Here is a 14,452-nt window from a genome sequence, read left to right on the forward strand (position 1 = left end):
TTTTAGCAGTGACTGTAACTGTTTTTACCCAGAGCACATAACTTATTCCAGAAACTTTTAATTCTTTCAGGTTCATGTGATGTTGGTCAGTCAGCCTCAAATGCAATAACCCTTAGAGGTTTGGGGTAAGTATAAGTAAATTCATAAGAAACAAGACAGCTGAATTTGTGTCTTTTTAACCAAAGAAATGTATATTAGAAATTGCATATATATGAGCTGTGAGAACGTGACCATTTTAACATGAACTGTTTTTATGATGAGTGGAGGAAAAATAGGTTGAGGGAAACTTTATTTCTGAAAACTGCCCTTTTCAAAACTAGTGCAAGTATAAAGTTATATTGCAATATTTCATTCAAAGTTCAGGTACTAAATTGCCATAAAACTAAAATCTTGTGTAAGAATTTTAAAAATACTGATTTAGTCTTGATTTGGAGACTTATTTTAGTCCTGATGATCTATTCTAGAGAGAGAAAGTGGGTGAGGCAATACCTTTTATTGGACCAACTTCTGTTCATGAGAGAGACAAGCTTTTGAGCCACACAGAGCTAACATTTTCAAGATCATCAACCACTCAGAACCCAGCTCCCATAATGACTGTGCATCCTGACCCACCAAGGTAGCAGCTGCATGCTTTTGAGACAATGCAGCTGATCCGAACAGGCTTAGATGAGGCAGCATGTAAAATGCCAGCAGTGCATCTACATTATATCTCCACCATTGCTAATGCCTGTAGAGTTGCACTGATTTTAGCAACTTTGTGACATGTTAGACAGGGCCTTAGCTTGTGAGTTCTTCAGGGTATTTATTTTTTTATTTAAATAGATACACAGTAAGGCCTATCCCAGATTCTAGGTGCCCTTGCCATCAAATAAAAACACCCAACAAACATCATTACTGATCTACAACAGCAGCATGTTCTCCCCTGTCCATATAGCCACCCCCCAGCAAATCACATTGCAAACCTAATCAATATCTTCTCATCCCTCACTCAAATTCCAAAAGAAACCCTACCCCCACTCACTTCGGCCCTCACCAACTACCTGCTCACAAGCAACTGGCTTTGCAGCATTCCTGGAAGGTCAACAAAGTTGGCCCATTTTGGACCAAGTTAAGAGAGTTGAATCCCAAAAGTTGGGAGCCCTCAGCATGCCCTGCTAGCAGCATCTTCTGTTCTATTCCAAGGATGCTCTAGCTTTGATGCCTCTACTGATCTCAAGTGTAGTATAAGTCCTGGGGAGAGAGGCAATCTGTCTCAGGTAGGGTGATGTGGACAATGCCTACCTAGTATATTGTCGGTGCTACTGGAATACAAGTAAAAGTTTTTATTATCTTCAAAATTAGAATAAATGTTTTTGCAGGATTTTGAGATGGGCAATGTTAGCTTGGTTCTTAAGAGATCCATGAATTGCTAGAAGTATCTTATCTTTCAGCATTTTGGACAAGCATGCTACGTTCACAAATACTAATGGCAAAGTTACCATAACGCCATGGGAAAAGTGCAAAGTTGTTGTCAATGGTGTACCCATCACTGGGAAAACCAAACTGCAGCATTTGGTAAGTTTCTTTTTTCTCCTGGAGAATGAAACAATCAGGCATGGGGATTGCAGATGAGAATGATTCCTACTAATTCTAAACTGAAATTGATTCTGAAGGTAAAGACAGTAATTGTCTACAATGTTCTAACTTTTAAAGAAATAGTTTAACTAAATAAACAGGAGTACCAGTGTATTTTTAAAAAGGTACCCATTTAAAAAGAAGGTATTTTGGGGCAAACAAATGCCCATTCCTGTAATCTTTACTTGCCTGAGTAATCTATTTCCAGAATATAGCATCAGTGACTTTCATGTTGAGTAAAGATTACCTGTGGGAGTAGGAGTTGTAGGATTGGAACTTGAGGTTCTTCTTTGAGTGCTTGCTGGTGTTGATTCCAAGCAGGGGTGCGCGTGCTGCGTGCACAGTCGTCAGAAGGGTTTTCCCCCAGTGGTACCTGTCAGGTCAGTGCAGGTGCCCCCTGGAATGACTCCTTCCCAGAACTCTTCCCGATACTTCCTCCTAGAGTTCTGTCAGGGTCTCCACAAAGAGCAGTATCCCCATTCTTGCCCCCGGATCCACTCTTTCTCAGATCCTCTCAGATAGAGGAAGAATGGAAAGACCAATAGCAAGTTTCAGTCCACCTTTCGCTGCCCCCCCTCCCCCCCCCCGATATGTTCCCAAACCCCGATTATCAGGAAGATTGGCCATTCTGGGGCTTTTTTGAGGACCACCTCAGGACTTCTTCAGTTACCCTCCCCCCATAAAGATGGAGAGGTGACTTTTCATTTGCAAAAGAGTATGAGAACCCAAAGATACTCAGATCCAACCCCTTCAGATCCAATGACTCTACAGACAGTGGTATCAGATGCTCTGTCTGGGGAAGAGGATGAAGAGAGAGCTCCTTTCTTTGAGCCGGGGCACTTAGAGACTGACTTCGAAGGTGACACGAGATCATCAGCCAGATCTCTGGTGTTGACCCCTTTTTACACGAAGGAGGCCCTCCACATTCTTTCAGGTATCAGCGTTAGCACTACTCCCAGCCCTCAATGTCCCACTTTTCTTCCAATCAAAGACATCAACAACCTGCAGTCTGAGAGTCATTATAAGAGAAAGGCCTCTCAAGCTGTGTTCCAAACCCAGACAGCCCACTTCCTTGTCAGCACCCTCATCCCGAAACACCAAGTCTCAGTTTTGATGAGATGATTAAAAGCCTGGATCCAGACAACCAGCATTTTTCTTCCCCTTTCTTTGGAGACAGGCTAGCCCACCTCATCAATACCTGCAGGCAAATTACATCATATCAATGGCATTTAAAGATGGTGGGAAAGGGCTGTACCATATAATTCAAAAGCTTGCCTCTCCCCAGCTGCCCCTACCTGTCCCTTTTCAGGAACCTCTCTCATGAGGCAATTCTTTTTGCATAAATGGAGAAATTGCTTCAGATAGGAGCAGTCCAGGATGTTCGCACTTACCCAAGAGGTTAGGGCATTTTACTAGGATATTTTCTGGTGCAAAAGAATTGGGGGGATGGGGCTTGGCCAACATTAGACTTAAGATAATTTAAAAAGTACATCTGGAAGTTTTGGTTCCATTTGCTGACCCTAGCCTATATAATGGCCCTTTGCTGTTGTATCTATATTGGTTTGCAACTCCTGGTCTAAAGAACACTTATTTCCATATCGCAATGAATCAAAAACATCAAAAGCACCTTTGATTTGTGGTGGCTGAGCACCATTTCCATGCCAGGAACTCCCATTTGGCCTTTCCTCAGCACTTAGTGTATTTATGAAGTGTCTCTCTGTGGTAGTGGCATATCTGAGAAAGCAGGATATTTTTGTTTACCCTTACTGGATGATTGGCTAGAGAAGGCCACTGTGCACAAGGATCTATTGAGCCATGTAGTTACCACGAACAATCTTTTCTTGGACCTCAGGTTTTTCCTCAACCTTCCAAAGTCAATCCTCTGTCATACACAAAGGATCCCTTTTATAGATGCTGTATGGGACTCAGTAGCAGGGAGAGTCTTTCTGCCAGAAGTCAGGTTCTACTTCGAGTGATTGCTCATATCCATTCCAATATAGGTGAGTGTGTGCCCCGTGCACTGGTTCCCGGGACTTTTTTGCCCTTAGCAAGCCCCATAGGGCCGGCTCTGGCACCCCCTGGAGTGCTGCGCTCATGCAGCGGTATATCAGGTGCTGCTGGCCCTGAGGGCCCCCAGTTCCTTCTTTCCGCCCGTTGACGGTTCCTGGAACGTCTGCCCCTTGCTGAACAGCAAGTAGCAATCCCTGTTCTCATCGTTCTTAGTGTTAAGTATAGTTGTTTAGTTAAGAATAGTTAAGTAGTTAAGTGTTAGAACAATAGATAGTTAGCCCTCAGGGGCTTAGGGTTGGGCCATGCCTGGCTCAACCGATTTTAAGGCCTGTGCAGCTTGCGGCAAGGCTTTTCCTGTGAGCGATCCTCACGACCGCTGCCTCCGTTGTCTCGGGGAGCAGCACGGAAAGGACAAATGTAAAATTTGCAAGGCCTTCAAGCCGCGGACCCAGAAGGAGAGAGATGCCCTCTTGAAGGCCATCCTGATGGAGTCTGCACTCTGGCCGGACTCCGAACCGACGTGATCTCCTGTGGCACCAAGCGTCTCCTCGGTGCAGAGTGCACCGCTGGCACCGCAGCAACCTTCGGTGCCGAGGAAGAAGAAGCGGCAGGAGGCCGCCTGCGAGGACTTCCCCGCGCTGCCTGTCAGGCCGGGGGCCAATCTGGAGATGCCCCAGCCACGTGCTGTGGAAACTACTCCAGCACTGGCATCTTCTCGCAGGGAGCCTCCCCCGACTCCTGGGGATGAGGGGGCGCCCCTGCAAGGGCCATCGACACCGGAGGCGTTCGCTGCAGCTCGGGCCCTGATGGGCATGCCCGTGTCTCCTTCCCCCCCTCGGCTGAGGGTGCGGGGACCAGTGTCTCGGGGTAAACCTGCTCTGGGTTGCCCCGGTGGATGGTCGAGGCAGGATTCTAGGTCTCCCCCCAGACGGTCGCGGAGGGTAGAGAGTGCGGACTCCTCTCCCAGTTCCAACTCTGAGTCATCAAGCTCCTTGACACCAAGGGCAGTCTCGAGGCTCACGCGTGAGGCGCCACTGCTACAGTTCCGCCTCCCGCGAGGATCGTGCTTCGAGACCTCGCACCCCGGCACCGAGCCCAGCACGGCACCAGTCTCGATCCCCGGCACACAGCTCGGCGCGGATCCCGGTGCCCGATGAGACCTGACACGCTCGGCACCGGTCCAGATCCCCGGCACGCAGCCTGGCGCAGATCCTGGCGGCTGACCAGACCCAACACGCTCAGCACTGGTCTCGATTCCCGGCACGCAGCCTGGCGCGAATCCCAGTGCCGGACGACACCCAGCACCAATCACAATCCCAGTCCCACAGCCCAGTGTGGGCCCCGTCATCAAGAGGGACCAAAGGTGCGCAGCACCGGTCCGGATCCCCAGATCACAGCCCAGCGCGGATCCCGGCGCCAGGCGATGCGGACAGGCGACGCCAGTCCTGGTCCATGGCGCAGCCGCCAACACTGGTGGAGACTAAACAGCACTGGTCCCGATCCCTGGTACCGAGAGCCTCAGCACCGCGCCACCGGTCGAAGTCGGTGCAGGGGCGGAGAAGTCACAGCTGGCACCGCTCCCATTCTCCTAGGGGCAAGTGTCTTTGTAAGACATCGGCACCAAGGCGGAGATTCCATTGGCACCACTCTAGCGGCTCGAGGTCCCGCGCCTATCAGGACGCTTCCCAATCGGCACCGGGGTGGCCTCAAGGCCCTTGGCAATGGCCCTACTGGGAGCCCTGGGGGACCCAGATGGGCCAGGGTACGGTTTCAGTCCAGTCATCGGTGGCCCAACCAGCACCCCCCCTCCAAGCCAGCGGGACAAGGGCCATTCCTCGGAGGAGGAATCAGACCCTCAGGAGGGCACCTCCACGGGGCCCCTCCCAAAGTCCTCCTCCTCCTCTTCCCCTGACGATGCAGCCACCAGGGACCGTAGGGCACCCATTCCTGACTTTAAAGCATATCAGGACCTGCTTAGGAGAGTGGCAAGTAACTTGAATCTTGAGCTCAAGGAGCTCTCTGAGGAGGAGGACCCCCTCTTTGGGGTGTCGGGGTCTGCGGGGCCCTCCAGAGTCGCCCTGCCTGTGCACAAGAGGGTCTTGAAGCTGTCCAAGGTCCTCTGGCAAACCCCTGCCTTGGTTGCTCCTACATCCAAGGGCGCTGAGAAAAAGTATTATGTTCCCGCGGAAGGGTTCGACTTCCTGTACAACCACCCTGCCCCGGGGTCTCTAGTGGTTGATGCCACCAACCAGAGAGACAGGCAGGGGACCCAGGCCAACACCCCCAAAAATAAGGACGGTAAAAAGTTGGACCTTTTCAGCCGCAAGGTCTACTCCACGGGGGCCCTGCAGCTGAGGATCGCCAACCACCAGGCGCTTCTCGGCCAGTACAATCAGAACCTCTGCTCCTCCTTACAGAGGTTCATGCAGGGATTGGCCCAAGACCAGGCAGCAGATTTCGCCACAGTCATCGAGGAGGGCGCTGCTGTGGCAGCCAGCAGTCAGCCAGCGATGCAGCCGACGCCGCTAGCAGAGCGATGGCGTCGGGCTTCGTGATACGGTGGTGTGCCTGGCTCCAGTCTTCGGGGCTGTCACAAGAGGTCCAGCAGTCCATCCAGGACCTATCCTTCGATGGCGCTGGCCTCTTCTCTGACAGAACAGATGACAAACTGCACGCCCTTAAAGACTCCAGGGCTACATTGAAGTCGCTAGGGCTTTACACCCCGCAGGCCTCAAGGCGTCAGTCTCGGCTGCAAGGTCAACGCCAGCCCCAGCCCACCCCTCGGCCGCCTCCCAGACCCGCTCAACCCCAGAGAGGTCAGAATAGATACAGGCCACCTCACTGCCGCGACCGCCAGGGGTTCTCGGCGGGTCCCCAGCAAGGCCCAGCCAGGGGGAACAATTCCAAGCAGCAATTTTGATGGTGTGCCTGAGGGTGGCACTCTTCCTGTCCCCATGGATCTGACCCTACCGTTTGCCCACAGGCTCAGGCTGTACTACACCGAGTGGCAAAACATCACCACAGACCCCTGGGTCCTCGGTGTAGTCCGCAGGGGCTACGCCCTCCAACTCACGGCCTTCCCCCCTACCCTGTCCCTCTTCAGGGACCCCTCTCACGAGCAACTCCTCACGCAGGAGGTAGACTCTCTCCTCCGCCTGGGAGCTGTGGAGGAGGTTCCTCCACGGGAAAGGGGAAAAGGGTTCTTCTCAAGATATTTCCTCATTCCCAAAGCAAAGGGGGGCCTGAGGCCCATTTTAGACCTCCGTTGTCTGAACAAATTCATCAGACGCCTCAGGTTCCGTATGGTTTCCCTAGCCTCCATCATTCCTGTCCTAGATCCAGGAGACTGGTACGCTGCCCTCGATTTAAAGGACGCTTATTTTCATATTACTTTCCTTCCCGGTCACAGACGGTTCCTCCAGTTTGTGGTAGCTGGCCGCCACTACCAGTTCTCGGCCCTACCCTTCGGCCTCTTGTCCACCCCCAGGGTGTTCACAAAATGTATGGCGGTGGTGGTGGCACATCTGCGCCGCAGAGGGGTCCAGATGTTCCCCTACCTGGAAGACTGGCTGATTTGGGGCAAATCCAAGGCCCACATGAGAAACAGCCTGGCGTTCACCTGTGCGACATGCACCAGACTGGGGCTGCTCATCAAGCAGAAGTCTACTCTCACCCCGGTGCAGTGCATAGACTTCATCGGGGCCACCCTGGATGCCACTCAGGCCAGAGCCTTCGTCCCACAGCCTCGCTTCGAGGCGATGGCCGCCATGATCAACAATCTCCAGCGGTCCCCCATGATGACAGCCAGGCACTGCTTGCAGCTGTTGGGACACATGGAGGCCTGCATGTACATGGTGAGGCTGGCTTGCCTCAAGTTCAGGCCTCTCCAGGCGTGGTTAGCCTCGGTGTACGCACCGACCAGACACTCCCTGAACAAGGTGGTCACGGTTCCCACACAGGTCCTGACCTCCCTAAACTGGTGGCGGACTCCCGGGCAGGTATTGCGGGGAGTCCCTTTCAGAGACTTGGCCCCTTCGGTCACCCTTATCACAGACGCCTTGGCTGTGGGATGGGGGGTCCACATCAGCAGCGACCTGAGCACCCAGGGGCTCTGGTCAGCGGATGAGAGGGGTCTTCATATCAATGTCCGGGAGTTCAGGGCAGTGTGCCTGGCCTGCAAGGTGTTCCTCAGATTCCTGAGGGGCAGGATGGTGCAGATCCTCATGGACAACGCAGCGGCCATGTTTTATATGAACAGGCAGGGGTGAGCGCGCTTCTCAGCCCTTTGCCAGGAGGCTATTCAACTGTGGGACTTTACGGTGAGGCACGACTTCCACATATCTGCCTCTCACCTCCCAGGGGTCAGGAACGATGAGGTGGACCACCTCAGCAGGTTGTTTCTACCCCATCACGACTGGTCATTGCACACGGACGTGGCGACTTTTATTTTCCGCAGGTGGGGTGTTTCCCAACTGGACCTGTTTGCGTCATCCTGGAACAGGAAGTGCCCGAGGTTCTGCTCGCTCCGGGGTCGCAAGCCGGGCTCCATCTCCGACGCATTCCTCATAGGTTGGACGGGGACCCTCATGTATGCGTTTCCCCCCATTCCGCTACTGCCCAAAGTCCTCTTGAAAATCAAGAGGGACAAAGCGGACGTGATACTGATTGCCCCGGCCTGGCCGAGGCAGCATTGGTTCAGCATGCTGCTGAACCTGTTGATCACCCCACCGCTGCCGCTTCCGAGGCGGTTCAACCTGCTCTCCCAGGACCGGGGTCACCTCCTGCACCCGGACCTGGACTCCCTCCACCTGACAGCATGGAGACTCTATGGCTGACGGAGGGAGAAAGGGCCTGCTTGGAGCAGGTCCAGCAGGTTCTGCTGGGCAGCAGGAGACCTTCCACTCAGGTGGTGTACCGGGCCAAGTAGAAGCGGTTTACCTGTTGGGCGGAGGCCCAGGGCATCCTGCCAAGCTGCTCGCCTATACAGGAGTACCTGCTCCACCTGAAGCTGCAGGGTCTAGCTCTGGCATCCCTGAAGGTGCACCTGGCGGCCATCTCGGCCTTCCACCAGCCGATGGAAGGGAAGTCACTATTCTCGCACCACATGTCGGTGAGGTTCCTTAAGGGGGTGGAGAGGCTATACCCGCAGGTCCGTGAACCGGTGCCTCCCTGGGACTTGAACCTGGTCCTCGCCAGACTGATGGGGCCACCCTTCGAGCCCATGGCTACATGCCTGCTGCTCGTCCTGTCATGAAAGGTAGCCTTCCTGGTGGCCATTACATCAGCTAGAAGGGTCTCTGTGATTAGGGCCTTGACCTTGGAGCCCCCCTACACTGTCTTTTATAAAGACAAGATGCGGCTGAGACCCCACCCGGCCTTCCTGCCCAAGGTGGTGTCCCAGTTCCACTATAACCAGGTATCTTCCTCCCCGTGTTCTTTCCCAAACCGCACGGGTTGGAGGAGGAGCAGAGATGGCACTCGTTGGACGTGAGACGAGCCTTGGCTTACTACATCGAGCGTACAAAGCCATTCCGGAAGTTGACGCAGCTGTTCGTGGCCGTGGCAGACCAGATGAAGGGTTCACCTGTCTCCACCCAGTGCATCTCCACCTGAATCACTGCCTGCATCAGGACCTGCTACGAGCAGGCAAAGGTGCTGCTTCCAGGAGCTGTGTCAGTGCACTCAACCAGAGCCGAGACCTCGTCGGCGGCCTTCCTGGAAAGAGAGCCCCTGCAGGACATCTGCAAAGCAGTGACCTGGGCATCGGTCCACACCTTCACGTCCCACTACGCCATCGTGCAGCAGGCGAGAGAGGACGTGGGCTTCGGCAGCGCTATGCTGATGAGAGCCGCTCGATGCTGACTCCTACCCACATCCAAGGTATGGCTATTTAATCACCTTTATTTGAATGGATATGAGCAATCACTCAAAGTAGAAAACAGGGTTACTTACCAGTAATTGTTGTTCTTTGAGATGTGTTGCTCATATCCATTTCACACCCGTCCTCCGTCCTGGTTGTCGGAGTCGGCAGAAGGAAGGGACTGAGGGTCTTCAGAGCTGGTGGTGCCTGATATACCACGGCATGAGCGTGGCACTCCAGGGGGTGCCAGAGCCGGCCCTACGGGGCTTGCTAAGGGCAAAAATGTTCTGGGAACCAGTGCACGGGGCACGCACTCACCCATATTGGAATGGATATGAGCAACATATCTCGAAGAACAACAGTTACTGGTAAGTAACCCTGTTTTTCTCAGAATGAAGCAATGCCTATTGAAGATTCACAGTTGCCCCACACAGAGGGTAAAGTTCTTCCTGGGTCTCATGGGGCTTATGGCAGCCAGAACATGTGCTTGCCCATCTGAGAATGAGATCTGTGCTTCACTGGATGTCCCATGTCTACATTCCAAGTTCAGACAGTCTTCAGCTGTTGGTCACCAGGCCTCAGAACATTATATCCTCTCAAGACTGGTGTTCAAGCAGGATGAACATGCTCATTGGTGTGCAGTTCAATGCTCTAGGTCCATCCCGGACCGTGACTTCAGAAGGGTCAATCAATGGTTGAGGAGACATCTGACTCACTCAACAGTTGTGAGGCACTTGTCTTCTTGGGAAAGAACATTGCACATCAGTGTACTGGAACTGAGAGCTGTCCACCTGCTGGTCAAATCATTCCTCACACATCTACTGGGGAAGATAGTGCAGGTATTAAAGGAGAATACGTTGACCATGTATTATATCAACAAGCGGGAGGGTGCCCACTCTGCCCCCTTGTGTGCAGAGGCAATAAAATCTGTGGGATTGGTATATCCACCATGATGTTTATCTTGTAACACAGTGGTACCCAAAATTTTTCGGTTGCCACCCCTCCTCCTGGGGAGCTGTGGTTGGGAGTGGGGCCAGAGATGGGTTAAGGAGCTGGGAGCTGCAGTCAGGGCCAGAGTAGTGACTGTGGCCATGGCTGGAAGCAGGGCCACAGTCAGGGCTTTGGGGGCCACAGCCAGGAATGGGGCCATGGTCAGAGCTGGGAGCGGAGCTGAGGCAGAGTGGGTCAGAGCCACAGCCAGGAGCACAGGCCAGAGCTGCAGCTGGGGGTGGGGCTGGAGCAGAGCTGGGGGCAGTGCAGAGCTGGATGGCGCTCCCTTCCCACCTCCTGTGGGGGCTGGCCTAGGACATGCCTTGCCCCCCTAAATGTTCGTCTACACCCCCCTAGGGAGGCATGCCCCACAGTTTGGGGACTACTGCTGTAGCAATACATCTGGCAGGGGAAACAATGTAGTTGCAGATTGTCTCACAAGGAGCAGCTCTCAGATGCATGAATGGCCTTGAAGGATCAGCTGGTTCAGATCATTCTTTCCAGATAGGTACGTGACTAGTCAACCCTATTTGTGACAAGGTTGACCAGAAAATGACCTTTTTCTGTTGCAGAGCGAGCACGGACAGTCTGTCTCTGTCAGATGCTTTTCTGCTACAGTGGGGGCAGGGTCTGATGTATTCCTTTTCCCTTCATACAAAATGTGATAAGGAAGATACGTCACGACAGAGCCCGGATGATGTCCATTGCCCCAGCTTGGCCTTGTCAACCCTAGTTCACAGATCTCCTTCAGGTGTCCTGCAAAGTCTTCAAACTCCTTTCTCCAGTCTTCTTTCACAGGGCCTGCAGTCCCATCACTTGGTGGTGTGGATGATTTAACTTCAACTCTGTCTGAACTTGAGCAGTCGTGTTCTTCATCTGTGCAACGGTCTACTAGAAACCGTTACCAGCTACAGTGTGTCAGATTTCAGTCATAGATACAGAGGAAATCTAATCATCCATTATCAGCTTCCATTCCTTTGTCCTGGAATACATGATGTAAGGGTTATCCAATTAATCCTTAAAGGTACATTTGGCAGCCTTCTCTGTATATAATATTTTAGTTGATCACAGATCACTGTTTATTCATGCTTCATTTAAAAAGTTTATGAAAGGTTTATCAAATATGTATCCTCCTATTAGAGACCCTGTCCCTACTTGGACCCCAAGCAGGTATTAACCACGTTGGTGAAATCTCCATTTGAACCATTGGCTGAGACTTTGTTTCATCATTTATCTATGTAAATGGACCTTCATTGTTGCCATTGAGAATGAGTGAACTCATGGCAGATCCACCCTTTACTTCTTTTCCTCAGGACAGGATAGTCCTTAGAGCTGATTCTCGGTTCTTATAGAAGATAGTGTCTGACTTATCCATTAATACCCACCCGGGGAATAATACCAATCTGTTTAACTTCAGTACCCAGAAAGATAATGGAGCAAATAATCCAACAATTTCTAAACACCTAGACCAGAGGTCCCCAAACTGGAGGGGCGTCCCCTGAAGGAACATTCAGGGGCCGCGGCAGAGCCCGAGCCAGTTTCCATGGGGGGTGGAGAGAGAGAGCTACCTAGCCCTGGCCTGAGCCACGGGTCCACTCCTGGTCGCAGTTCTGCACCCAACCTCAGCTCCCGTTCCACTTCCAGCCCCCAGACTCCCTGGCCTTGACTGCTGCCTCACTCCCAACTGCAGCTCCCAGGAGAGGCATGGATGGGGGGAGGGCACCATGTAAAAATCTTGGGGACCACTGACCTAGACGATAATAAGATGATAGGTAACAGTCAACATCGATTTGTGAAGAACAACCTGCTGTCCTTCGCTGACAGGGCAACAAGGGCGGATGCAGGGGGGAGTAGTAGATGCAATATATTGTGATTCTAGTAAGAGTTTTGATTTTATCTCTCATGACCGTCTTATAAACAAACTATGGAATTATAGCCTAAATGAATTTACTGCAAGGTTGGTGAACAATTGGCTGGAAAACCATACTCACAGTAGTTATCAATGGTTCACAATCAGGGTGGGAAGGGCATTTTGAGTAGAGCACTTGAAGTGAAAAATATCACAAGTTTAACAAGCACGATGTACTTTAATCTTCAGGACCGTGTTATTTTGGGATCAAACAGTGCTTACCTTTATGTTGGATTTCCTGCGGAACGCACCAATGAGGACTTGATCAGATATGATTATGATTTCTTTCAGTCAGAGTTGGCAGCAGCAGAGGGCTTCAGTGTAGATAAACTTGGTAAGCATTACTGCTTGTCTACTGAGCTAATATACTTCTTTGAGGTGAGTGTACTTCTAAAAGGGGTGTGATGAAAATACTTCTAAATCTATCTTTCCTTTTTGCAGCTAGAATGGAATACTTAATGAGGGCCCAATGCTGCACAGTGCCTCATGGGAAAGATGAGACCCTACTAATTGCATTTTACCTACCCAAATTCTTCTATTGTAAATGTTTTACATTTTAGATTTTTAAAACACAGTTATTCCAATGCACAGCGAAAACAAATTAGTTCATTAAAACGTAACGTTCATTATGCATCTTTTGTCTTCTGTACTCGTGTACTGGTTTTTAAAACCTAATGCCTATAGCAGTGTGTGAATATTTTGGGGTTTATATTGTACTGTTGTTAATAAACAAAAATGTTCTGAGTTTTTGCATAGTCTCTCAGAATAAGTTAATTTATTGCCAGTCATGTCACTCAAAATTATGTATCTCAAGCATAGGTCAATTTCTTACTCACCAGGATGTCCCATGTTCTCTCAAAAGTACTTGAAGTATTTATTTAAAAAAAAAAAATCACCTCCCCAGTAAGCAGTGATCACTTCTAAGGCCTGGTCTACACCTAAAACTTAGGTCGACCTAGCTTACATCACTCAGTGGTGTGAAAAATTTCAGTCCCTATGGGTCATATTTAGGTTAACCTAACCCCCACTGTAGTCTCAGGCTTCTGTCGACCTAGCTACCGCCTCTTGGAGAAGTGGAGTACTTACCTGGAAAAACCCCTTCCATCGATGTAGGAAGCAACTGTGCTACAGCAGCACAGCTACAGCGCAGACATGGCATAAGAAATTAGATCAGTTTGTTTTTAATAATATAAAACACCCCAGACTAGTAATTGACACAAGATTGCTTGCTGAGAGTTCAAGATTGTCAAGTGAGCAATCCATGATGTACGTTATTCCTGTATAGCTCTTTTCCAGGAATGCTTTGTGTGGGCAGGAACACCAGGTGTGCTCAAGACTCCTTTCTCCTTGCTCCATTACTCCTCCAGCAATCATCTATGCTAGTTTAGATTCTTACTGAGTGGGGTACCAGTGGTACAAAATTTGATCGTAACTTTCTCATTGTTACTGAAATAGAATTATTTCTTGCTCTTCTCCAAATAGTTCCCCCACTGCTCATCTAAAATTTGCTCTTCCTCTTCTTGCTCCCACTTTCTTATATAATTACATTTGTCTCACAGTACATTCAGGAGATCACCACTCAAAAGGTCTTTCCTTAAAATTAAATTTTCGTAGTCCTTTTTTACATAACACTTAAACTTGTTCAATCCCAAAGGCAAAATGTTTGGTTTGTGGTTATTATAATGGAGAAATCCTGAGAAGCACTTGCAAATGTAGGAATTTAGCATTCTTAAAGAAATGGCCTCCTGCAGTTTCAGTTGGATACAGTGGCATACTAGACTCCCATGTGCTAAACTGTTGTCAGGTTGCTGTGCGTTACAGAACAGCTGCTATGTTTCACATTTCAGATGGCTCCATCCCAGAGAAAAGTGCAGTGATACCATACAGTTTATTGCTATTATCACTGCCTCTACTCAAAAGAGAATGAATCACAAATATTTCTGAACAGGACAACCTATAAAACTTAGGGAAGCTGGAAATCTGTACCCAACTCCATAGACAAATTTTGCAAATCTTCATAATGGGCTGAACCAAAATTCAAGGTCCAAACATGCCAGACTTCTTGTGTT

General features: G+C 50.5%; 1 protein-coding gene across 1 annotated transcript in view; it reads left to right on the plus strand.

Moving 5' to 3' along the window:
- LOC137157838 (kinesin-like protein KIF28) overlaps nt 1–14,452 on the plus strand; it is a 79,878-nt gene that overhangs the window by 40,022 nt on the left and 25,404 nt on the right. The window contains exons 12-14 of the mRNA XM_067555274.1: nt 71–125; nt 1,431–1,554; nt 12,573–12,717. Coding sequence (XP_067411375.1) covers nt 71–125; nt 1,431–1,554; nt 12,573–12,717 — 324 coding nt within the window. The remainder of the gene's footprint in view (nt 1–70; nt 126–1,430; nt 1,555–12,572; nt 12,718–14,452) is intronic.

This window comes from Emydura macquarii, unplaced genomic scaffold (assembly GCF_026122565.2).
Source record: "Emydura macquarii macquarii isolate MOO-44397 ecotype Brisbane River unplaced genomic scaffold, CSIRO-AGI_Emac_v2 contig_1597, whole genome shotgun sequence".
In the NCBI taxonomy this organism is placed as follows: domain Eukaryota; kingdom Metazoa; phylum Chordata; order Testudines; family Chelidae; genus Emydura; species Emydura macquarii.